Genomic DNA, 25,986 nt, shown 5'->3' on the forward strand with positions numbered 1-25,986 from the left:
GACCTTGAGTTTCTTGAGGGAACAGGCTTGACTTTCATTTTTGAGTTCCTAGCACCTAGCCCAGTGCCTGATATGTAGTGACCATTCAATAAATAGTTACTAAATAAAATAATGAGTTTCACATTTAACTGTAAATAGTAGGTTTTTATTGACCTTTCTTATCCCCAGCCCATAAATGTTGCTGGGTTAAATTAATTCTGTACCACACTCCCATAGCAACATAAATGTTTTAGTACCCATTAAAAACCTCTATCACTGCATTTACTGCATTGCCCTGAAATTGTGTCATATGTCTGTCTTATCCAGCAGACTAAAATCTTTTGAGATTACTGATCTGGTAGCTTTGTATCACAAACTCAGCACAGTAGTTGGCCCTAACATATAGCAGGCATTTTCTGAGATGAACAGACCAATTAAGACTTTAAGTTTTGGTTTGCAAAAGCTTTATTTCTAAATATACATGTGATTTTAACAAATACTTTTAATAAGCAAAATTAACAGTGTTACTAAAGGACAATCAACAATGTAAGATAAAGTGCCAAAGTGTTTGAACAAATGTATGCTGGAAAAAACAATGGCTTTATTTTTTATTTTTATTTTTTTAAGTTTATTTATTTTTGACAAAGAGAGCACACGTGCACACAGGAGGGGCAGGGAGAGAGGGAGACAGAGAATCCCAAGCAGGCTCTGCACCCTCAGCAAAGAGCCCAGTGTGGGGCTGGAACTCACAGAACATGAGACAATGGCCCTGGTCGAAATCAAGAGACTCAGACATTTAACCGACTGCAACACCCACGTGCCCAAACAAAGGGTTTATGTTTTAAAAAGCACGACGATACCTATTTACTATTTGCCTCTGTTCACGTTCTCAAAATGGCAAGATTGCCTTCCATACCACGGGAGCCAAGTTTCCAAACATATTTACTTTTAAAAGTTTAGCAATTAGGTTCAGGTGACTTATGAAAATAATTCAGGAGACCAACTGCTTTTAGTCTCAGGCACAGAAGGTGGCCAATTTTTTGAAAACGGAAGGCAACATTTGACTTCTGAACAAGAATCAAGTCCCAAAACTGACTCTTTGCAAAACCAGTCTGAACTTGTGTTAAGAGTTTTCTGTTTTGTTACTCCTGCTGTAAACATGTTCTTTAACTCCTTTTTAATTAAACATTTTTCAATTCTTCGTTTGACACATTTCAGTTTCTTTCTCGGTGGTTCTTTTTGATCAGGAGAATCACAGGCAGCAGAGCATTTCCTTAGACTCAAGGCTTGGAATCCAAGCATTTCTGAAGGAAATACTTTTTTAGTGGTAGGAGGGACCCATTCATCTTCAGTTTCAAGACACTCAGCAAAAGGACTATTGTTGAAAACCTCTGGTTGTGGAATACCAGATATAACAGGGCTTCTGGATTTCTGGCTCGGCGTCCTTACATTGTTTGGACAGCTAGGGGTGGCTTGCTGTGCATCATTTTCAGAGGAAATCTTTCTTTTTTTATAGTTACCATCAAGATCCAAATAAAGGTCAGGTAAGTTTTTGAAAGCTCCTTTCATCCCATGAAGTCTTGTTTGGTGGAATCCTGCAACTGGAGTTGACTGTGAACATGGAACAAAGTCTTGGCTATCTACAAAATCATATTCTGAATCTGACTGACAATGAGGTGGAGAAGAGCATGTTCTTGGACATAGAGTGGCAGACATACTTTGCAAAGACAATTTTTGTGAAAACTGGCTGGAATTCTCAGGGAGTGATCTCATTAGAAAATCAGATTCTATATGATGACTTTCTGCCAAAGATTTTCCCCACTGTAACAAAATATGCTGTGACTTTTTCGTAATTTCTGTTGTGATGTCCATTTCTTTAGCACTATCATCAAAGAGATCAGCAGAAGCATCGTAGCTACCTTCGTGACCAGTAGAATAGTTCTGTGTTAAGTTATTATTGATATGTCTACCAGGCATTTCTTTCAGTGTAATTGTAGTTGTATCTGGACTACAGCCAAGAGCTTCTGAAGGATACGTAAGTTTCCTGCAAATTGTAAAACTGTCATCTTGGTTCTTTGGCCATCTACAATGTTGTTTATTTTCTAAGTTACAAAGGTCAGAAACATCATTATATCTCCTAGAACCCAAAGCTACCAACTTTTCACTCATTTCTGAAAGTGATTTTTCTCTACACCTACTGAAGTATTTGCTACTGAGACAAGAATGGTCACTCTCTGAAGTAGTGAGCTTAAGTGAAATTTCAGCCCTATGTAGTGGAATTCTGGTAGACTTCAGAGTAACTGTTGTTCCTAAACTTTTTGAAGATGGAAACAGAGCTGAGAGATAAGCATTTGATGGAAAATATTCAGAAATATCACTTCCATTACTATTTATAGAGACAACCTCTGCTGTGTTATTTAACTGTGACTCCTTTTGAACACAAGGACTTGAATTTGCTTCACAGTTGGAAAAGAAGTTATCTTTGCTACAGCTTGCCTTGACTGTTGCTTGTGATGATCTTAAAGCTACAGGTGGTGTATGCAAGGCTCCAGTTCTCTGGGAAGCCACAGATAACCTGACGTGGTCTGCCTGTAATCTATCGATATTATCTAGTTGGCATTTCCTATTACTGGCATGTGTCTGAGTTGTAGCAATTTCACTTTCGATAACTGCCAGGAACTCGTTCAGGCTTTCAGAGAATGGCAGATCATCCCAAATCTCAGTGTCACAGTCCTGGGAACCACTAGCTATTTCTTCAAGTCTGAGTGATGAAGGTGTACAACATGTAGATCTCTTCTGAAGGCTAGGGGGGTTATCTAAATCAAGATACTGGTCACATGTTAGCTCATGCTGGGAATATTGATTTTTAATTTCCACTGCGCTGTGGAAGGATTTTTTATTATTTGACTCCAGGAGCTCTCGCATTTTCAAAGGGAAAAAATTAGAGTCAACAATTCCGATTTCGTGACTGCTATGGACTACACTGGGCTGATAAGCTTGCAAGACAAGTTCTTCATCCAACTTCTGGGCTGTACTCTTTTTATCCATGTATGAAACAAGGCTCCAAGAACCCTGAAAGGCATCATGGCAGCTATGGGAACCAGTGGCCTCGGAAAAAGAGATGCACTTTCTGTTCTGGTGAAGAGTACCAATGGCCTTGCTTTGTTCTGAAGCTGAAAAATCATCACCTGTTAGGTGTGAAAGTGTGTAAGTGAGTTCAAGTGATGCTTGCCAGAATCTTGAAAAACTATCTCTGCCATGGGACTTGAAGAAACCAGAACTGCTGTCAGGGCCACATGTGCTGCTGAGATCACTATTTGTGTGTTCTAAAGCAAGTAAGTGGCTATTTGGTGCCTGGGAGCCATCATGAAGTTTCCTGAAATGAGAAAGCTGCAAAAGCTGATGGAAGTAGTCAATGACAGTGAAGCCTGCAACACCTGGGTCTGGTAGAACAATCTGGCAAGCTATTAGTGCTCTTACTTCTCTCTTGTGGTCAGAACGTTGCTTTAAGAAGTTATTGGAATCTGAACCTCGTCCATGTTGGTTTCCAAAATTCTGTCAAAGTAAATGAAGTTAAATGAGAATACACATTTTTTCCTTTGACTTAAAGGTGAAACAGGGACTTAACAGATTAAAACAGACACAATTACATCTCCTACTCCTATAGTTTTAATTTCTGTAGTGTTATAGGTAGAGAAGCATAAGTAATAGAAATAAACCTTGGAGTAAAGAGACTGGTTCTAACATTTACTAGGGTTGGGGCTTAGGACAAATTATTTAACTTTTCTGAATCTTAGTTTTCTCATGTATAAATTAAGGATAAATATGCAGGACTACTGTATTATCAATAATACTTGGAAAACTATAGTGCTTAGCAAATAGTAGTTGCTCAATAAATAGTGCCTACTATTATATTTCTCATTAGTGTCCATAAACTTTGAATGTTTAAGGAAGTGTTCCCACTCATAAAGAAGAAAAAAAAAAAAAAAGGAAGAAGAAGAGAGGCGCTTGGTGGTGCAGTTGGTTTAGAGCCTGACTTTTGATTTTGGTTAACGATCTCACAGTTCGTGAATTTGAGCCCCACATCATCTCTGCACGGACAATGCAGAGCCTGCGTGGGATTCTCTCTCTCTGCCCCTCCCTCACTTATGTCCCTTCCTCCCTGCCCCCAACCCCGTCAAGATAAATAAACTTTAATAAAAAAAAATAAGAAAAAGGACAAGAACCATCTAAGACTTTAACAGAAAAAAAAAGCTCTGTAACTCCTAATTTACTGCTTTGAGTTTTTCTCACTGTTCAGCTATGGAATGCTCTATTCCCACTTGTGAAACCCTGAATCCAGTGTGGGCAAAATTTCCATTTGTTTCCTTTAGCACAGAGGAGACAGAAAATGATTATTCCTTTAGAGTCAGTATATTCTTGTAACTTCTATATCACTTTTGTAATTCTTTAAGGCCATCCTTCCCACTTATCCTTAAAATAACCAATAGTCAGACACTTTGCTTTCCATGTTCGTTCCCTCCTTCTTTTACAGCTGATAGAATCAAAAAGCTAAGGAGTTGATACAAATTTTACTACAGAATTTAAACAAAATTTGGAGATGAAATAAACACTGAATATCAAAACAAAGTTATGTATTCTGAATTTAAAATAAATTTGGATTTTTAAGGCTCTGAAAACTTTGAACTGGGCTCTTCTGACTTTTGAAAGAGGGAGTTGTCACATTGGTGTTTTAACAGATCATGTATAACCTATTGTTTATACATTTAAAATGTTATAGACTCTCACATTTATGACTCCTAAAAACTACTCAGAAAAGTCAAATCATTTTATTACAATGGAAATGTTAAAGGAATACTAAAAAGAAAGCTAGTTTCAATTACCGTCACTCCAAAAATAAAGCTTTGTCCAATGAAGCAAATTTCAACTGCTTTAGTTAATAGGTTCTGAATTGCATCACTGTCCAGTGTTTCTGAAATTTCATTATGGTCCTGAATGTACCTTGATTGGAAAGAAAATTAAAAACGTGAAGAGAAAAAATTTGAAATTTTAACTTGCCATAAAGAAAATACAATTAGTTTGAAAATGCAGTATAACCTTCTCAGTTACATGTAGGAAAAAAGTGTCTTTAAAAATAAGGCATTTTGCTCCCTCTCTAGTGTCCCATAACCTAGAAAGCCAAAAACTATCAAGTGTATTATAAAGTAGATGCCTTCCTAGTAATCAGGTCCAGTATTTATTCCAAAAGTGGCTGTAGGAGTAGTAATGGAATCTCTAGCCCTTGTCCTCAAAGCAGAGGCAATTCTGTTCTCTTCCCTGGCAATGCAGTTTGCTCTCAACTATAAGGAAATAGAGATTTCTTCTGTCAGGGGATTGGGGGAGGAGGGTGGAAGACTGAAGGGAAGAAAAAGTTTTAATTGCTTATATATATCTTTCATACGTCTCAGGACATCTTATTAGGTCAAACTATGCAGATGAAGACACAAGGTAAGTGAGAGGAACGACAACATTTCTACCTCTGATATGCAAATATTCCCTCAATAGCTTCTTCAACCTCAAGGGACTTTAGCCACTTCAATAGTTTGAAATGGTTTGAAACAATTTTACTTTCTTATTCCGTATTTCTCCAATCTGGATTGGACTATTGTAAATTAATATTTTAACTACAGTTCAGTTGGTCTAACTAAAAGGAGCCTAGTTTAACATCACAATGTGTAATCAGAAAATAAATACCTTTCTATTTCTTTGATTATCTTTTAAAGGAACTGATGATCTGAGGTCAAGCTATCATATTTTAACTAAATGCATACTATCTTAAAAACATGTAGCTTCAAATTCTATTGGTATACTAAATGAGTAGCTAGGAAAAAAAAAATGCTTTAAATATTCTTACCTGTGCAAAGCAGTGGCTGTAAGACCAAAAAATGCATCTAAGCAGCTCCCAAATACAGTAATGCCAAACAATTTGCTTGATTCTGCAACTTTTAAGGAAAGTTTATATCTGTAACTGACATTTTCAGCTTTACCAGTGGAGCCACATTTTGGACAATTAGACCTGAAAGAGTGGAGGAAATAAAAAAGGATAGAGATGTTCATTAATTTTTTTTTATATTACAGGAAACAAATCTGGAAAAGATTAAAAATAATATTGTGTGTACAAATGTACTTATATAACTTATATCCTTCTTAAACAATTTCAACCAACATCTTTTGAATCTCTATTCATAACTACTTTTACGATTTAAGTAGCACCAAATTGATAGAAACCTGAAGAAAAACTGTGTGAGAGGAGAAAGTGGAAAAAGAGGGAGAGAAAGTGAGAGGGAAAGGAGGAAGGGAGGAACAGACAGATTTTCTTATTGGGTAAATTACCATTAACAAATCGAGGCATATAATAAACAGTCTAGAATTGGGAGGCAAAGTAAACATTAATGAAGTGAACACCACACCAACAGAATACCTGATGTTTAATGTCTATCTTTTATTGAGAAAACAGTATCTGTGAAGAGAATAATGAATAATCTTGAAATATTTAAAAAATCTTGATACACAAAGTACCTAGTTCCATGGTCAACTGTAACTCTACTATTATGTACTAGCAGTCAGGTCTTGGGATAGTTACTAAAACCCTTAAAACCTTGATTTTCTAATCTGTAAAAATGGGGTTGAAGAATAAAATGAGACAAAATCTAAGAAAAGAAAGTAAAGAAAGGATCTAGTGCAGATCTTGCCAAATTAATAACTATTGGTCTGCTTCTTCCTCATAGTTATATTCAATACTGTGATGATTACTGTCAAATCTACTTAGTGTTTCCCTCCTTTCTAGTTGTTTGCAAGGTCTTACAACTGTGACAGCCATCTTTCAGGTTCTTAAATTTAGCAAAATAACCCCTTAGTACATCTTATGGTAATTGTTAATCCTAGGACTTTATTTTTGTCTCATGTCCCTAATGATCTGGCTTCAAAATGAGTGGTAAAATGCAAATAGAAAATAATGTTAGAGATGGTTGTATAATTGATGGTTGCCAGATAGCCACTAGGGGGAGCTTAAAATCCATAGTTCACAAGGTGACTAGTTTGAACAGAGGTTAATCTTTTCTATAAGAAGTTACTGATTCATAATCACTAGATCTGTGCTAATTATTATCTTTTTTGCCACACTGAAAATGGCTCTGTGCCAATCCATTCATCTAACCTTAACCTTATGTATTAATAATGCATTTGGGTCTAATGTAAAACTATTAGCAAATCTTAGAAAAATATGCATCAGCATTTTGCAGTTTACAAACTAAAGTGGGGGCCCTAGAGCCTAACTGCTAGTCAACCCTGGCCACTACTGCTTCTCTAATTCCTACTTCCCTCTAGAAGCACCTCCTACATGGAGAATGCAATTTGAAAATAATCACTGCTCTAATTTTGAAGGTTAAAAAAAGAGAAAAGTTAACTCCATAGGACACAAACACCTATTTTGTTTGCTGTTGCTAAAGATTTGAGGTTCAATAAAATTCTTAGGGAGCAGACCTTTTGCTCTTCATTGTCTCTAAAATGTGTAAAGGCTAGAGTATAGAAGTCTTTTGTCATAAATTTGCTCTTCTGTAACCGTGGGGAAATGAGAGTGAGGGGAAATGAGAGAAATCTTCCTTCCTTCCTTCCTTCCTTCCTTCCTTCCTTCCTTCCTTCCTTCCTTCCTTCCTTTCTCCCTCCCTCCCTCCCTCCCTCCCTCCCTCCCTCCCTCCCTCCTTCCTTTCTTTCTGAATGTGGAAGCAGGGCAGAGGGAGAGAAAGAATCTTAAGCAGGCTCCATGTTCAGCATGGAGCCAATCACGGGGCGGGGTCCCATGACCCTGGGATCATGACCTGAGCCAAAATCAAGAGTTGGATGCTCAACCAACTCAGCCATCCAGGTGCCCCAAGAGAGTGAGGAATTTGTTTCCTGTGTTGGCTTACAAATGATTCCAAGTAAGAAAAAAGGGAAACAGAAGTAACAGTAGAAAAGATACACACTGGAAATCACAGGGATGTATTTTTTATATAATGTCAATATAATATATAGAGACAATAGGTTATATTTCTGTGGACTATAGTTTTACATGCAAGGACAATTGCTGTGGGTTTTATGTACCGAAACAGTTCAGTCAGAGCTCCCTTACCAGGGCATCTTAAGCTCTGGAAGGGGGTCAGTGATGTCATTCTGGATACATATTCCACTGCTAATTTGAAGGTAACTTGGTAATTAGGAATGTAGCCAGTAGTCACGTTGTTTAGGCTTGAATATGTTTCTGCCACTAACTAGATAGCTGTGTTATTTGGGGCAAGTTATTTAACTTTTCTAAGCTTTAATTTTTCTCCTCTGAAGGCTGGCATTAACAATAGCATCACCTCATAGGGCTGGTGTATTAAAATATATAATGCTTACAAAGCTCCTAGCAAAGTACTTACGTGTATGGTAAATGTTTGTTAATGTTATCTATTATTATTACCAGACTCAAGAGGGAACAATGGCACTACTGTTCAACCTAAATTTTTGAGGCAGATTACGTTTAAAAAAATTTTTTTTTACTGTTTATTTTTGAGAAAGAGTGCAAACAGGGGAGGGGCAGAGAGAGGGGGAGACAAAGAACCGAAAGCAGGCTCCAGGCCAAGCTGTTAGCACAGAGCCCACCATGGGGCTCAAACTTGTGAACCATGAGATCACGACCTGAGCTAAAGTTGACTGAACCACCCAGGTGCCCTGAGGCAGATTATCTTTAAAATAAATGACTTGGTAAAAAAACACACCCCAAAACCAGTTTTAAAAATATTTCACATGTATAGACTACTGATTATGTAGCACACAATGTCCTAATAAGCATTTCATGTATCTTAACTCATTATATCCTTTATAACAACCCAATGAGGCAGATATTACCTTCCCCATTTTGAGGCCCAGATAATTCAAGTGACTTGCCCAAGGCTACAGTTTCAAGTGGCAGGGTTGGGAGTTTGGCTCCTGAAAAGGCAGTTTGGCTCCAGAGAATTATGCTTTTTAATCACCATAACATACTGCAATACGTAAAGTGTACCTATAGAAACTATCATATTGTCATTCATTCATTCAACAAACGTTTTTGTGCTTTTGTTATAAACTAGACCTTGGCCTGGATGCTGAGGATTTAATGATGAATACCACAAGTGGGGTTGTTCTGAGTTTATAAATGCATACCTGAGAGAATGGCTCAATAAAAGAACAAGTGATAAGGGGATCTTCTGGAAAGATCCCTTAAAGTCTAGATGGGTGTTGGAACTGCTAATCCTTCCCCATTGAATGCTAACTAGACAGACTATTTAAGAATATTGCTGGGGGCGGAGGGGGGGTGGCGCTTGGGGGCTCAGTCGATTGAGCAGGAGCATCGGACTTCCGCTCAGGTCATGATCTTATGATTCAGGGCCCCGGTCCGGCTCTGTGCTGACTGCTGAGTCTGGAGCTTGCTTCAGATTCTATATCTCCCTCTCTCTCTGCCCCTCCCCTACTCACGCTCTCTCTCTCAAAAGTAAATAATCATTAAAAAAAAAGAAAAAAAAAGAATATTGCTGGCATACTATTCTTCCATACTACTAAGTACTTACTATATATCCTCTATGCAGAAAAGAAAGTGTTCTTAAAAAACTCCAACCCTAACCCTTACTTGTACTTTAAAAATCAAAGAATCTTAGACTCTCAGGTATAATTGGCCTGTATCTCAGGACCACAATAAAATATTATGTGTCAAGCACCATTCAAGCTGCTGAAAGGTAGAGATTTCTAACAGTCTCTGTTCTCAAGGAATTTATTTAAAAAAATAATCTAGGTATAATGCAAAAATAAACAAACAATAAGGAAACAAAGAAAAAAACCCTATTTCTAGGGATATCCCAGAAGTGGACTAAATTTTCATCAGGATTGAGATGTACTCTCAAGAAGTTATTTTTCTCCTCTAAAGTAGAACCAATCCAAGAAAATCTTATGTCCTGGTATGGTGAATTTTTTTAAAAGAACTTATTATAACTAACTTTTATGTAATCTAGTCCTATAACTTATTTTTTTTTTTAATGTTTATTTACTTATTTTGAGAGAGAGAGAGAATGAGAGCTAGTGAGCTGGGGAGGGGCAGCTGTCAGCTCAGAGCTTGATGCAGGGCTCGATCTCACAAACTGTGAGATCGTGACCTAAGCCGAGATCAAGAATCAGACACTCAACTCACTGAGCCACCCAGACGCCCCATAGTCCTACAATTTATTAAACAAAAGTACAATTCTGTCTGTAGGCACTTTCACCTTTAGTACATTGGGCAGGCTTTTCTCTGGAATGAATTCTCTGACGATTAAGGAGCTCTGAACTCCACCTATAAGCTTTCCCACATTTTTTACATAAAAAAGGTTTCTTTCCACTGTGAAGTCTCAGATACTGACTTAGATATGAATTCTGACTGAAGGTCTTCCTACACTCATTACACTCATAGGACATCTCCCCTGAATGAAACCTCCGATGCCAAAGAAGATGAGCACTCCACCGGAAGGACTTCCTACACTCATTACATTTGTAGGGTTTCCTCTTGTATGAATTCTCTGATGTTGGATGAGGTTTGACTTCTGGTTGAAGGTTTTCCCACAGTTGCTACACTTACAGCATTTTTCTCCAGAATGAATTGTCTCGTGGATATACGGTGTGAGTGATAAATGAAGACTTTACTACATTCACTACATTTACGGTCTTCCCTGTGGGAGTTTTCTTATGAGTGAAAATCATCTGCCTGAAGCATTTCTCCTGGACAGGGGACCGCCTCGTTCTCTCCACTTCAGGATTTCTCTGTTGCTGCTCTAAAGTGCTCTCAACTTCAGAGGTAGCTTCAAAAGTAGAGGTGCCAGTGGTGAGTTTTTCTGAGAACACCTGTGATTCTACTTTGTAATGAGTGGTTGTGGCAGTGATCCTTTGTCCCTGGACTGTGTGTCATCTTCACTCATTGGGAAAGGCCAAGCCTCCTGAGATTCACACCGGAACTGGGTCTCCTTAGACTGGAGTTGGATGCTTGGTGCCTTCTGGGCTGCTCCCAGGGGTGCCTTCTCCTCCCATGGCTCTTCTTGTACAGGTCCATGTGTAGGGCCTAGGATCTGGAGGTGATCAGGCACCACCTGGTTTGCGTGGAACCAAAACTTCCAAGAGACCATCCTCAGAGTAAGCCCAAGGGGAAGGAAGAGTAGCTTGAATCTTGTTCAGGGGTTTGAAGGCAGAAAAGACACACAGAAACACACACTAACTGCTCCACCTGGCCTGAGAGAGATCTGAACTTGGCAACTCCCCCTCTACTGTTGCTTCTCTGTCCAGCCTAAAGACCAATGCTCTGGCTCCCCTAACGGATCACATGTCCCCTTCTCACCTATAGTCCTGGTTCACCAAGTCCTTTCTGTAAATGCTCTAGCACAGTTAGTTTCCTTTCCACTTTTGGGATGGTTTCTGGTATGATGGATGTAAACCTTACGTGCCCTTGAGTCGTAGGAAATCTATAGTGTACACATGTATTTCCTCTCATGCTTACAGACTTTACTTTTTTTTTTTTTTTTTTAAGTTTATTTATTTATTTTGAGCCAGAGAGAGAGAGCAGAAGGGAAGGGACAGAGGTGGGGGCAAAAGAGAGGATCCTAAGCAAGCTCCGTGCTGTCAGTGCAGAGCCTGACACAGGGGTTGAAATCATGAACCGTGAGATCATTACCTGAGCCAAAGTCAAGAGTCGACGCTTAACAGACTGAACCACCCAGGGCTTTATTTTTACCTTTTGGAGACCAGGATTAGTCGAGAGAAGCACTTCTGACATGATGGATAGATAAAACTAGAATTCTGGAGAGCAAGAACTGAGGCAAGAAGAAATCTTCTCCCTCCATTCATGTGTTCTTACTGTGTCCTACAAAACAAAATAGCCATGGGATGATTGGCAAATCTTTAACTGTATGTACATAATTCATCTCTTAGGAAAACAACTTAGCCTCCACTGTAAAGCAAATAGATAGATGGCTTTTGTGGTTAAGTGCCAATGTATTGGAAAACTCATTTTATTTTTCTGCCTAATTAAAACTATTAATAGTAAGAAAACAAGATTTAAAACAAAGTAGCTCAAACAAATATTCTGTTTTTTAATAAATGCTGCATCCCAGTAACCAGGAAAGATATCATTTAGACCTTTTCACATATTTAAAAGAGCTATAAGAGCTTGTTTCTTCAATTAATAGGAAGGAACTTAAAGAAACCTACATGATTCTTTTAAAGAATCTAAATTGGTAAATGCTTCTTTTTGGCTGAAAAAAAAATCGCCTTATTAGATTTCGGTGTATATATTTTACACAGCCTAATGAAAAAAAAAAGATAATTCTGATTCTGCAAACAGAAAAATAAAAATGTTACATGGTCAAGAGAGTACAAAGTACTTTAAGATCCTTGTATAAAACACTCAGAGAAGCAGAACAGTAAAATAGCAATGGTCTCCTCTTTTTAAAAATTCAAATGTTGGTTTATCAAAAATTTAAAAATTGATTAGCTTGGGGCCCCTGGGTGGCTCAGCTGGTTGAGCGACTGCCTCTTGATTTTGACTCAAGTCATGCTCTCATGGTTCGTGGGATCAAGCCCTGTGTCGGGCTCCACACTGACAGCACAGAGCCTGCTTGGGATTCTCTCTCTCTCTCAAAATAAATAAACTAAAAAAAAAAAAAATTTAAAACGGATTAGCTTATTCAAAGCATGTTTTTTTTTTTTTTCAACGTTTATTTTTGGGACTGAGAGAGACAGAGCATGAACGGGGGAGGGGCAGAGAGAGAGGGAGACACAGAATCGGAACCAGGCTCCAGGCTCTGAGCAATCAGCCCAGAGCCCGACGCGGGGCTCGAACTCACGGACCGCGAGATCGTGACCTGGCTGAAGTCGGACGCTTAACCGACTGCGCCACCCAGGCGCCCCTCAAAGCATGTTTAAGATAGAGTTGCATCAATAAATTTTCATTTGTAAACATATGGCAAAAGGTTTCAATTTCTGAAAATGGGTGGAACTGTTTCTGTGACTGGCATCAGCAAATTCAAACAAAGTGATACTGATTCTATCAATCAAATATTTCTGTGAAAATAAAATCTTGCCATCTAGGCAGTAAGATGAAAACCTGCAAAGATGAAACATAAAGGGGCGCCTGGCTGGCTCGGTCAGTAGAGCATGCAACTCTTGATCTCAGGGTCATGAGTTTGAGCCCCATATCGGGCACGGAGCCTACTTAAAAATAAAAAGATGAGGGGTGCCTGGGTGGCGCAGTCGGTTGGGCGTCCGACTTCGGCCAGGTCACGATCTCGCGGTCCCGGAGTTCGAGCCCCGCGTCAGGCTCTGGGCTGATGGCTCAGAGCCTGGAGCCTGTTTCCGATTCTGTGTCTCCCTCTCTCTCTGCCCCTCCCCCGTTCATGCTCTGTCTCTCTCTGTCCCAAAAATAAATGGACGTTGAAAAAAAAAAAAATTAAAAAAAATAATAAAAAAAAAATAAATAAATAAAAATAAATAAATAAAAAGATGAAACATAAAGGGATTTATAGAAATCACTGACCTATGTTATTAAAGGGAGCATAGAAAAAAGAAAAAATCTAATCCTAATTCTTTGTTGTTAATCCTTGTTTTGGGACTCTTAGGATAACGTGAGCAGTAAGGTTTTATCATAAGCAGATATGTAGTCCCAGATTTGGTTGTCCTCTTAGGTCACAAGGCAATCTCTAAGGGCAAAGTAGAGTAGGTGAATGGGCTACAAGGGGAAGGCAGAAAGGTAACAGAATACTGAATTAGTGCTCTTAACCTCAAGTTCCTTTCCAACACAACAAATGATAGAATGTAAGTCAGCAAAGGCATCTTCCCTCTAAATCTCCTCTAAAATCCAGTTTGGGGTAGAGTGTAACACGGTGGTACACCTATCTGTGAGCTATGGGAGATAAAGGCACAGCTCCCTCCTGAAAAATGTTGTCTCTTACCTGCTTAAAATGATGCTATTTAGATTGAAGCCACAGTTCCTTACAATGGTCTATGAGGCTCTTGGTCATTTAGCCTTACCTCCTTGACCTCACCCTGTACCACACTCCCTCTTAATCTCTGCACTTCAGTCCATGCTCGCCTTTTTTCTGCTCCTCAAACACACCAAACAATTTCTCTTCCCAGAAGCTTCTGAGAGGAGTAATCTGTAACTCTGTTACCCCTGAGAGAGCCCCACATTATTTCAAGTAGACTCACCAGCTTTCCTCTTAGCTTCTATGACATCACCCATTTTATTCCTTCATAGAACTAATGCTGCTTGTGATATATCCAACCATGAAAATGCATATATTATCTTACTTATTTTTGTTTGTTCTACCCCTACTAGTCTGAAAGTTCCTTGAAGAAAGGGATGTAGTCTAACTTGTGTTCTACTATATATCTCCAGTGCTCAGAATATATTATACTCTCAATATTCACTGAATAGAAAACTATAAGCAGAATTTTGCAATTTAAGAAAAAATTTCATGATAGTAGGTATATGCAATATAACAGAATTTCCTTTTTCATTTAAAGCTCCATTTAAAAAGCCTTCCTCTGGGGCACCTAGGTGTCTGAGCTGGTTAAGCTTCTGACTATCGATTTCAGCTCAGGTCATTATCTCTTGGTTGGTGGGATAAAGCCCCATGTCAGGCTCTGTGCTGACAGCATGAAGCCTGCTTGGGATTCTCTCTCTGCCCCACTACCCTCCAAATAAATAAACTTAAAAAATACAAAAGGCTTCCTCTTTTACCAAAAAGATGATGGCTTTTCTTTTTTTTCTGCATCTTATACTACTGTATTTCTATAGTCCTACCATCTGTTTTGTCTACTCTAATCATTTCCATTTGGTTTTATTCTCCCAAATACCTTTTCTCTTGATTCTCTCTCGTTATTTATGTGTCAGTAATCTATGCTAAAGAGAACACATCCCTTGTTCTCTTCTCAACCCTCCAACATTTCCCTATTACAATATGTTTTACATTTCTCTGCCTTTGCTTCTTTTCATTCTTCCCTCTAAAATGTTCTTTCATTTTCCTGGCTAATGCTTATTCTTCTTTAAGAGTCTTCTCAGGGGCTTTCATCTCCAGGAAGCTTCTCAGGTTAAAGACCCTACTTTTTTCCACATTATAGTAAACTTACCTGTTTAATGTTTTTTGCTGGAAACCAGTGTAAGATCTTAGAGGGACCATCTCATTATATCCCCAGGGCCAAGCTCAAAAACTGTCAATCTGAACTTCAGCTGTTAACTTTCTTCTTGATGTTTAGCTTTCCTTTACCTAAGCCAGTTTTGCCATATACCACTAAATACACAATTTTACCAAATCACAAAATAATCTTATATTTATATAGAGAGTGCACAGAATAGTTTCACATATAATACCTTATTTATTTAAAAAAAAAAAAAATTTTTTTTTTAACGTTTATTTATTTTTGAGACAGAGAGAGACAAAGCATGAACGGGGTAGGGTCAGAGAGAGGGAGACACAGAATCTGAAACAGGCTCCAGGCTCTGAGCTGTCAGCACAGAGGCTAATGCGGGGCTCGAACTCAGGGACCGTGAGATCATGACTTGAGCCGAAGTCAGCCGCTCAACCGACTGAGCCACCCAGGCGCCCCTATAATACCTTATTTAAAACTTATTTTAATCATCCACATTATATCTTCATTTCCATTGTTCCCCCTTAATTGTGGTCAAATTATGAGCAGAGACTATCTTCTTTAGGGCTCTAAAATAGAATTTTAGGGGCACTTAGGTGGCTCAGTCAATGAAGGGTCTGACTCGATTTTGGTTCAGGTCACTACCTCATGGTAAGATCGAGCTCTGCAACGGGTGTGGGGCTTGCTTAAGATTCTCTCCCTCTTCCTTTGCCCCTCCCTCGCTCACGCTCTCCCTCAAAAAAATTCTAGACATAAAAAAAGATTCTCTGGGTTCGCTGGGTGGCTCAGTTGGTGAAGTGTCCAACTTCAGCTCAGGTCATGACCTCATGATTCATGAGTTCAAGCCCCACATTGGACTCAGTGCTGATAGTGCAGGGCCTGCTTGGGATTTTGTCTACCTCTTTCTCTGCCCCTCCCCTGCTCATGCTTGCTCTTTCTCAAAATAAATAAACTTAAAAAAAAAAAAAAAAGAAAAAGATTCTTTCTCTCACAAAAAAATAAAACAAAATATTGTACCACAACTATATGAGCATTCATCAGATCGTATTCTTAGACAAACTGTTATCAAATTCAAACCTTAGGAAATAGAATAAACCTTAAAAGATAACTAACTAGGACACTGTGCTATTATAGGGAAAACAATGAAAAGATGTTTACTGTCTAATTGGGCAGACAGCTCACCAACAAATGAAAAACACAAGCAGAAATATTTGGGTTATTTCTAAATTCACTGTGCAAGCACTAATTGCTAGATTTTAAAAGTAAAATTGATTAAATTATATTTATGTAAGGGTTTATTGCCCTCTAGTGGATCAAATAAGTATGTCTAAAAAACTACAGTATTTACAAATTACTGGCAAAATGAAAAAGGTCATTAAACTATTTTTACTATTTATGTTTCACCTGGTAAACTTCAGAAATGGAAAGAAGCCTTCTCATTAATTGTCTGGTAGACAAAAATGCATTAAGATCCTTTCAGGCAGTCACTGTTAGTTATTCCTTTTGCTCTTTTTATAGTATTTCCTTCAGGACCCTTGTTATCTAGTTGGTTTTATCTCTCTACTGTTTGGCTTGTATTGTGGTAAATTCATGTTTGACGGAGAACTGAATGAAGCATCAGGAATAAATATATACTAAAGTTATGAAACCTTATGACAGACTTGGGAACAATTTCATATTTAGTACCTCTTGCTTTTGATAAGGATGGTGATATAGTGTTACAGTTCTTTCAGCTCCAGCACAGCCAGAAAACCATATTCCAATACAACTTGTCGATTTTTTATTGTGCAGCTGCTAAATACCAGGTACTGGGGATAATATAAGTGATGGGCAAAACAGACAATAATCACATAAAAAACTTAACTGATTTTTAACATAGTAAACTCTATAAAAAAAAAAACTAGGGGCTCCTGGGTCACTTCGTTAAGCATCTGACTCTTGATGTCGGCTCAAGTCATTATCCCAGGGTTGTAGGTTCAAGCCCTGCATTGTCCTCCTCACTGAACATGAAGCCTGCTTGGGATTTTCTCTCTCTCTCTCTCCCCTGCTCACATGCTCCCTCTCTTAAAAAAAAAAAAAGGACATAATGCTATGAGAAAATATAACAAGAAGACTTTTCTAGTCTTAGCTTGGAGGAGTGGGGAGAAAGGAAAATAAGCAAACACATAATCTTTGTTTGAAAAGTATTTTGGGGGCACCTGGGTGCATCAATCAGTAAAGTGGCCAACTCTTGATTTTGGCTCAGGTCATGACATCATGGTTAGTGGGATCAAGCCCCACACTGGGTCCACAGTAACAGTGTAGAACCTGCTTGGGATTCTCACTAGCCCCTCTGCCACTCATGTGCACTTGCATGCTCTCTCTCTGAAAATAAACTTAAAAAAAAAAAAGAAAAAAAAAGAAAAGGTATTTTGAAAATGCATTACATTTATATTTTTAAAAACCAATAAATATAAAACCCAATAAATATAAAAAGCACTAGGTAGGGAACTCAGCAATAACATATAAAGCAAATCTTGGGTCCTCTCAATCTCTCATACATAAAAGTAGAAACAAGGAGGGGTGCCTGGGTGGTTCATCTATTGAGAATCCAACTCCCGGTTTCAGCTCAGGTCATGATCTTGTGGTTCATTGCCTTGAGCCCTGAGTTGGGCTCCGTGCTGGCAATTCAGAGCCTGCTTGGATCCCCTCTCTCTCCCTCTCTCTGCCCCTCCCCCTTGCGTGTGCATGTGTGCCTACGCTCTCTCTCTCTCAAAATAAATAAAGAAGCTTTATAAAAATGCTCTGGAATACCTGCTTTCTTTCTTTCTAGTCAAGCTATATGAGAATATAAACCATATCCAAACGTGCTTTACTAATTTGCCATGAAAAATTATAATCACAGGGGACACATCTTAAGCCCATATTTTCTTTTGGGTATAACTGTATGTCAAGCCAAATTATAAAGAGAAAGTTGCATGAAGAGGGGGCATTACGTGAATCAAATATTTTAATGGAATCAGGCTAATACAGCTGATGAATCTTTTTCACACGAGAGATGGTTTTGACAATGGGCCCAGATACATAAATCATTGATTACCATCTATTTTCATACTAGCCAAGTGGTTCTCAAACTTTAGTGTGCCTCAAAATCACCTAGAAGGCTTAATAAAATGGACTTCTGGGACCCAATTTGAGCTTGACTCAGTAAATCTGGGAGGAGGACCAGAGAATTTGTATGTCTCACAAGTTCTCAGATAATGTTTATGCTGCCTAGGCTTGAAAATCACTGGCTAGCCACTGAGGCCATCGGATAGTGAACAACACTTGTGATTAACATGGTTATAGTTAAATCGTAAAGCCTGAGAGCATTACAGTATCTTTCATATTACTTTGTAAATCTTTTCTCTAATCTATTATCTGGGGACCCTTCAGCTTACCTCCCTCACTATCAATTTCCTAGAAAGCAGCTTAATATGAAAAACCATGCCCCTAGCCCCTACATACACATCCACACTAACATACTTTTTTTCTCCTCTGGGCTAACCTAGAAAATCAGAATAATTTTTTTTAACATGTTTATGTATTTTTGAGAGAGAAAGAGCACACAAGCAGGGTAGGGGCAGAGAGAGAGGGAGACAGAGGATCCGAAGTGGGCTCTGCACTGAGAGCAGAGCCCAAAGCAGGGCTCATGCTCACAAACCTCAAGATCATGACCTCAGCCGAAGTCAGATGCTTAACTGACTGAGTCACCCAGGTGCCCCTACAGTAATTCTTATTAAATGTTAGATCTTGGAGAAAAATTTAATTAAGTGTTTAATATTGCTGGGGACACAAATTCCTGTCTCATTCAAGGTCCTTTTACCTAGACTAAGAATCAAATTGACATGAGACTGGTTAACAAGAAATCAAATTTAATACATGCATACGTACAGGAATCCACACAGACATGGAAATGCCAAAGACAGTCAAGCAAAATGAGGTATACTGTTTATGTCATCCTGAACTAAGGAGAAGTGGGTAGAGGAAGTACAAAGCTTTTCCTGAATCTGCTGGATTTTGATTGTTTTTTAACTCAAAAGAATCTTCATGTCAAAGAGGTCCATCATGGGGCAGCTTCCATACTCCCCAAACTGTTCTTGCTTTGCAAGAAAACCTGTCACTTTGCTGCTCTCAGATTTCCTGTTTCATACTACATAGGCCAAGAGGCCTCACCTATGGGAAGTGTGGCTATTTTGAGCTGTTTACTTAAAACTATCTAAAGGTCACCCCCAAGGGTACATTGTCTAATTTTTCTAAAAGTAGTCATAACAAACCCTTGAGAAATGATTTACTGAGAGTAACATGAAAATTCTAGAAAGGGATAAGAGAAGGCAGGAGACAGAAAATTAAACAAAAAACAAAGAAAGAAAACCTCTTTTGTTTGGAGAAGTATTGGTGAAAAATACTTTTATAATTTTTTTAAGTTGATTTATTTATTTATTTTGAGAGAGAGAGAGAGAGACAGAGAGAGAGACAGAGAGAGAGAGAGAGAATGCCAAGCAGGTTCAGTGCTGTCAGTATAGAGCCTGATATGGGGCTCAAACTCTGGAACTGTGAGATCAGGACCTGAGTCAAAATCAAGAGCTGGCTGCTTACCTAACTGGGCCACTCAGGAGCCCCAGTGAAAAATACTTTTAATTTTTTTTTAACATTTATTTATTTTTGAGAGACAGAGAGGCAGAGCGTGAGCAGGGGAGGGGCAAAGAGAGAGGGAGACACAGAATCAGAAGCAGGCTCCAGGCTCCGAGGCTGTCAGCACAGAGCCTGACACAGGGCTCGAACCCACAAACCGTGAGATCATGACGTGAGCCGAAGTCAGACGCTCAACTGACTGAGCCACCCAGGAGCCCCCAAAATACTTTTAAAATACTACCCAAGAGGGGCAGCTGGCTGGCTCAGTCCATAGAGCATACAACTTTTTTTTTTTTAATGTTTATTTTTGATAGCACGCTTGAGTTGGGGAGGGACAGGAACAAGGGAGACAGGATCTGAAGCAGGCTCTGTGCTGACAGCAGCGAGCCCGATGCAGGTCTTGAATTCACAAACTGTGAGATTATGATCTGAGCCAATGCTCACCGACGAGCCACTCAGGCACCCCAAGCATGCAACTCTTAATCTCAAGACACCGAGTTCAAGTTCCACACTGGGTATGGGGCCTACTTAAAAGAAAAAACCCAAAACAACAACAAAAAACTCAAAACACTACCCAAGAATATCTTAGTACAACACAGTCTGTCTAATTAATTTATGATACATGCAGTACTATTCTAGGGATGCGAAAGGGGACAGTTACAGATAGAAAAGACAGGCTCTAGTGTTCAAGAAGTTTATAAGGTACATATAATATCTGCAAGATCCAGATTTCCACATCTCAACAGCTTACCAGAGAGCCAACTATTTTGATATTTCATAGACATCTCAAGTAAAAAAGGTAAAAAAGTTGAATTCTTAGTTTCCTCTCAAACTGCTTTGTAGAAGCTGCTTTTAGACAACAGTCTTGAGCAATGGAACGTAGAGCAAGGCAAAAAGGCGCACAGTGACCACCTGGCTGAATACAGACAGGCCAGTCAGGTGACCCACTTCAAAATATCCGTAGGCCCTAACAGACCAATGGACCAGTTACCAAAAAAGGGAAAATTCCATTCGAAGCCACACCTCCTCATCTTCTCCCTTTAAAAATGGCCCCCCAACCCCCACTGCCTTGAGGCAGATGGTCTCTCCTTTGCAGTCCTGCCCACTGCTCCCTTGTGGTGTATTCAATAAACTTCTATCTCCTTTGTTCTGCCTTGGATGAATCCTTTCACCACCTGCACTGCGCCACCGGCTTCTATGCGATTATCTCCCCACATTTGGGGGCCGCCATCCGATCTGACAGACATCACATTCTTTTCTTTTTTCTTTTTTTTTTTTCAACGTTTTATTTATTTTTGGGACAGAGAGAGACAGAGCATGAACGGGGGAGGGGCAGAGAGAGAGGGAGACACAGAATCGGAAACAGGCTCCAGGATCTGAGCCATCAGCCCAGCGCCTGACGCGGGGCTCGAACTCACGGACCGCGAGATCGTGACCTGGCTGAAGTCGGACGCTCAACCGACTGCGCCACCCAGGCGCCCCGATCACATTCTTTTCTTACAATTTTCTTCATCTCACCAAATGGTACTACTCTCCAACCAGTTAAGTCAGGTCAAATACCTAGGAGTCATCTTTCATTTATTTTTCCCTCAGATCCCACATTATACCCATCAGTGTGTCCTTGGATCTATTTCCATATCTAAAAACCATCTACTTTCCCTCCCTTATATTCTGCCACCAACTTAATCCAAACCACCATCACCTGCTTCTGCTGCTGCATTAACCTAACCACGTGATCTGGTCCCTGCCCTTCTCTCCAGACTCATCACCTGTTCTTTCTGAATATATTCCAGCAACACTGGTCTTTTCTTAGGTTCTTGAACACTCAAATGCCAAGCTCTTTCCTGCCTCTAGGCCTTTGCACAACCTATTCACTCTGGAATTTTCTTCCTTTTCTCTATTGCGTGGGTGGATCATTCTCACCTTTTAAGCCTTGTAAACTGTCCACTCCTCTGTTAAAAAGAAAATCACAGATCCCAAATGGAGTCACTTAGGCAGAGTCCCCAAACCAGGGCTTAATATCTAAATCTAATTGTAGTCTCAACCTTCCCCAGAAATGTAGTCTTAACTAGTAAGGAATTTTCCGATCTGTGCCGACGTTGGGCTCTCTCCCTCCTACAAAGGTAATCTGTATAAGATTCCTCGCTCTCCCCCCTGAGGGAAAGTGACCTTGCCTGGAACAATCCTTTTTTTTTTTTTTTTGTAATAATTTTCTTGCCTCACTCTCCTTCCTATAAAAACCTTCCATTTTGTACAACTCTTCAGAGCTCCCTTCTACTTGCTAGATAAGATGCTGCCTGAATCATTTAATAAAGCTAATGCATTTTCAAATTTACTTGGCTGAATTGTTTTTTAAGACCTCAGGGAGACCTTCCCAGACCAACCTAACACCATCAGATTTCCCTGTTATCCTTAACTCCCTGCATAAAAGGTTTAAGTTCCATTAGGTGAAGAATCTAACTTCTTTACCATTGTAATCTCAGGCCTACCAATTCTTGGCAGAGGGAGGCACTTACAACTATCTATGGAATAACTACTGGGTATTTTGTGACCCAATCTTGCAGGGCAGTAAAGCCTTCCTGACTGAAAAGGCTTAATAAACTGAGACTTAAAGAAGAGGTAAGAATTGGCTATGTTGGGGATGGGGTTAGAAGAGGTCTGCAGGTGAGATGGGAAGGTGCATTTGAGGAACTCAAAAAAGGCATTTCGTAGGACTGGAGCCTAGAGTGGTGAAAAACAAAGAGAGGTGGGCAAAGGCTAGGTGAGAAGGACCCTGTAAAACATGTGAAGGAGTTTAGACTTAAACCTGAGGGCAAATAGGAAGCAAGGAAAGGCTTTAAAGGGGGGGGGGGGGGGGGTGCCCTGATCAGATCTGATTTACATATAGCCTGGCAATATGGAGACTGGATTGGAAAGTAACATGATTGAAAGAAGACTCACTGGGAGGCTGATGACTTAAGTGTTGAGAACTTTAAGGATTTGAGATATTTAAGAGGCTGGTAATGAGTGGCTGGATAGGAGATAAGGAAGGAGTCTAGAAAATTGCCAGTTTCTGGTTTGAGCACACTGGTCACTTAAGCGAAGCACTTTTCCCTCCAGGCCGTCAAAAAGGTTTGGAAAAGACTCCCTTTCCGTACGTATTACTCGTCATAGCAGCCTGCTAAAACCATATCTCTGAGCACCTCAAAAGCTGGAGTAGTACTTTTCCTCTTCGTATTACCGGTTCCAGACACTCCCCCGTAACTAGCTCGATGGCACAGTAAATGTTGAGTAAACGTTCGCTGAGCGGTTATCAACAGCACTAAAACTTAAATGACCGACCTTTTTACTCTTTACCCTCCCGACCACTGTTTTACGGAAAAGACTAACTCCCGAAGAAACAAAATAGAATGCTGTTAAGTCTCATTTATAACGACAATGAAGGCTTCGTTAGGGGCCTCGTCCTTTGCGCGCCCCGTGACTCTCTCCCCACAGCTCCTCACCTGAGACACAGAACCGAGACCTGCCCGGGCGACGCTCGTTGGCGCAGGCCACCAGGACTCAGCGACCAGCCAAGCGCCTTGAATCGAATCTCCCGCGTCCTTTTCCGCAGGAAGTGACGCTTTGGCCTTGGTCCCTCAGAGCCAATCAGAAGAAGGCGCCGCAGAGGGTGGAGATTGAACACTGCGTTCTGTGAGCATTCGGGTACGACCATTTTCATCGAATTGGGGGTAGAGAGACAGGGTTTGGCGAATGTTCTTCCCTGACTGGTGGGGTAGTGGCACAGTCTATAAACCTGGTTTGGGGGGTAGCATAGGAATCTCAGGAAAGGGTGGTAGCGCCTCTCCAATCGGGGTTCAGCAGGGTGACTGGAAGGAGGAGTGGTAGCTGGGCGAAAGGGGTTGGCGGCGCGGTGAAGACGGAAGGGAGGCTACCCGGAGCCGGGAGAAGAAAGGGGGGCGTATCCTGGGAGAAGGGCCCAGGACCAAGCGGGATTCGGGGGCTACCTGGGCGACTCCCGTTATGGGATGAGTTATGTAGGCAACATAGAAGTTTGGGGTGATTCATGAACAGAGAGTACCACAGGAGGTGGTTGGCTAACATACTGGAAGTGGGTGCAAGGAGCCAGACCGAGTGGTCTGCGAAGCTGTGCTCCATTGCCTCCTGAGTCACCCAGTGCAAGTCCCCACACTTCTCGGAGTTTCAGTTTCTTCATCTGTAAATGGGAGTAGTAATCATACAGGACACACAAGATTGCTGCGCTGCTTGAGTTAAATGAGTTGGTATGTGTGCCATTATGCCTAGCGATAATAGTGACATGTAAAGAACGCTCAATAAATTGTCATGGTAGCTATTATTATTACCATTATATGGGGTTTGCTGAGGGCAAGGGGTGTGGCAGTGGAATTGAGGCAGACAGGGCATGGCAGGGAAAGGTGGGCTTGGGGAGCGCTCAAGGAAAGGATGGGATTCCGGCAGTCAGGTAGGAGGGGTCCTGAGATGGTAAGGGCAGACTTGGAGTGTGATCGCAATTAAGGTGGACTCTAAAGAGAGAGACTGCACGGGAGGAAAATAGAAAAGTTGCGGCGCCTTCTGGGACGCTGGCGGTGTGTTTTGGGTTACCAGGTTTGGGCGGTGTTGCTGTGGGGCAGAGTGGCTTTGGGTTTCACGGGGGAGGAGCCCATCTGCGGTGGGTGGAGCTTAGGACTCTAGCTCCCCGCATTTGCTGGTCTCGCTCCCACTCACTCTGCAGCTGCCACCCTGGCCATGGGGCGCCACACTGTCCTGCTCCTGCTCCTGGCTTTCCTGACGCTTCGGGAGGTCATCCCCGTACCGCTGGCCCTGCGGGCCCTCAACAATCTGCACAGGTCAACCAGCTTCACATCCCGCCCCGCTGTACCCACGAAGTACACGGTTCACTACCTCCAACAGAAGGTAAGGTGAGGCAGGGCGGGCGTGGTAGAAGACTGGGGCTTCCCAGTCCCCCTGGGGCTTCCCAGGTCACCGGGCCTAACCCACCCCAGCTGAGGCACCGGAGCCCACCCGGAGTTTCAGACCCCTGGTGCCTAGGACTTGTCTAATCTTGGGCTCACGGTTTCCAGAGGGTGGCACCAAGTCCCAGTTCTGTTTATCTCTTCTCCCATTACCAGTACTTTAATAATCAGCTCTGGCTCCACACTCTCTTCCATAATTTGACTTCCCATCAAATTAAAATTATTTAATGCCAACTCTGGCTCCTACTGGTAGTGACAACCATCCTTTGTCCCAAAGCCGCCGTTAAGTACACACTTCCAATATCTTATTAGATAATATTTAGTATTCAGCCTAAAACACCAGTCTGTCATCTCATGCTCAGCTCAAAGTTGATTTTGTAGCCCTTTTGTTGAGAGTTGTTAACCTTTCCTAGGTGGCACAGTCCTTTAAGTATCTGACTCTTGATTTCAGCTCAGGTCATGATCTGAGGTTTGAGATGGAGCCCCACATCGGGCACTGTGCTGACAGCGTGAGCCTGCTTGGGATTCTCTGTTTCATTCTTTCTCTTTCTGCTCCTCCCCCACTCTCAAAATAAATAAACTTTAAAAAAAAAAGGTTTTTAACTTTTCCTATTTTCCATAAGACTGAACATTTATGTAACCCATACTTGTAAAGGAAGTTGTAGAGGTATGTCAGGATTTGACGGTCAGCATGGGGCTGGGGGTTAGCATTTATATGGTTCTGAAGATTGAGTTTAAAGTAGGCTTGATGCCTTTGTGTTGGCTGAAGCATGAGGCACTCTACAAGTCTGGATGGAAAAGTACATCCTGTGTGAAATGACAGGATCCCTTACAATTCTGTATTTCTGGGGACCTGTGTAAAGGTAGGCAAAGATTTGGGAAAGTTTTAGATTAGAAAGAATGCAAGAGTCTGAGGTTTGGCTTTGAGTAGCATAGATCAGCATTCCACTCTGCTAGCTCCGTGACCTTGGGAAGGATACAGTACCTCTCTGAACCCAGTTTCTTGATCTGGGGCTTTGGTGATGGTTGAATGAAAACAGATAACATGTCCCTAGCAGAATATCTGACCATGAGTACACACTTTTTAAAGTTCGGCTTATTGACCTGTGTGAATTTTAATAGGAATTTGGGATAGAAGGGGTGCATGAATTTGTAACTGATAAGAAATGATTTTTAACCTGGA

General features: G+C 40.6%; 2 protein-coding genes across 5 annotated transcripts in view; one reads left to right on the top strand and one right to left on the bottom strand.

Moving 5' to 3' along the window:
• Nucleotides 1-426: 426 nt before the first annotated feature.
• On the bottom strand, nucleotides 427-23,432 carry DDIAS (DNA damage induced apoptosis suppressor). Of its 2 annotated transcripts, XM_045483828.1 has the most exons (6): nucleotides 23,313-23,375; nucleotides 12,241-12,284; nucleotides 11,765-11,893; nucleotides 5,873-6,034; nucleotides 4,863-4,980; nucleotides 427-3,534 (listed from the first exon to the last, which is right to left on the bottom strand). In XM_045483828.1, the coding sequence occupies exons 3-6, from the start codon at nucleotides 11,875-11,877 to the stop codon at nucleotides 958-960; spliced, it is 2,970 nt and encodes a 989-aa protein (XP_045339784.1). In that variant the 5' UTR covers nucleotides 11,878-11,893; nucleotides 12,241-12,284; nucleotides 23,313-23,375; the 3' UTR covers nucleotides 427-957. The 2 variants fall into 2 exon arrangements, with proteins under 2 accessions (XP_045339784.1, XP_045339783.1); XM_045483827.1 differs by lacking the exon at nucleotides 12,241-12,284 and having other exon boundaries at nucleotides 23,313-23,432.
• A 23-nt stretch (nucleotides 23,433-23,455) lies between these two features.
• LOC123601089 (prolylcarboxypeptidase) overlaps nucleotides 23,456-25,986 on the top strand; it is a 78,310-nt gene continuing 75,779 nt past the window's right edge. Inside the window, exons 1-2 of one of the 3 annotated variants that reach the window (XM_045483830.1) lie at nucleotides 23,456-23,514; nucleotides 24,563-24,744. In XM_045483830.1, coding sequence (XP_045339786.1) covers nucleotides 24,577-24,744 — 168 coding nt within the window. In that variant the 5' untranslated portion in view covers nucleotides 23,456-23,514; nucleotides 24,563-24,576. The other 2 variants (XM_045483831.1, XM_045483829.1) reach the window with 2 other exon arrangements.

The sequence above is a fragment of the Leopardus geoffroyi genome, chromosome D1 (assembly GCF_018350155.1).
Source record: "Leopardus geoffroyi isolate Oge1 chromosome D1, O.geoffroyi_Oge1_pat1.0, whole genome shotgun sequence".
Lineage (NCBI taxonomy): Eukaryota > Metazoa > Chordata > Mammalia > Carnivora > Felidae > Leopardus > Leopardus geoffroyi.

Excerpts from the sequence above, each read along its gene's own strand:
- DDIAS (XM_045483827.1), bottom strand. The coding sequence starts at position 11,877 with ATGAATGGAGGGAGAAGATTTCTTCTTGCCTCAGTTCTTGCTCTCCAG. Across the intron at positions 6,035-11,764 it reads CTAATCCTGGTCTCCAAAAG|GTCTAATTGTCCAAAATGTG; the intron begins GTAAAAATAAAG and ends CCACTCTTTCAG. Across the intron at positions 3,535-4,862 it reads GCTTTATTTTTGGAGTGACG|AATTTTGGAAACCAACATGG; the intron begins GTAATTGAAACT and ends TTACTTTGACAG.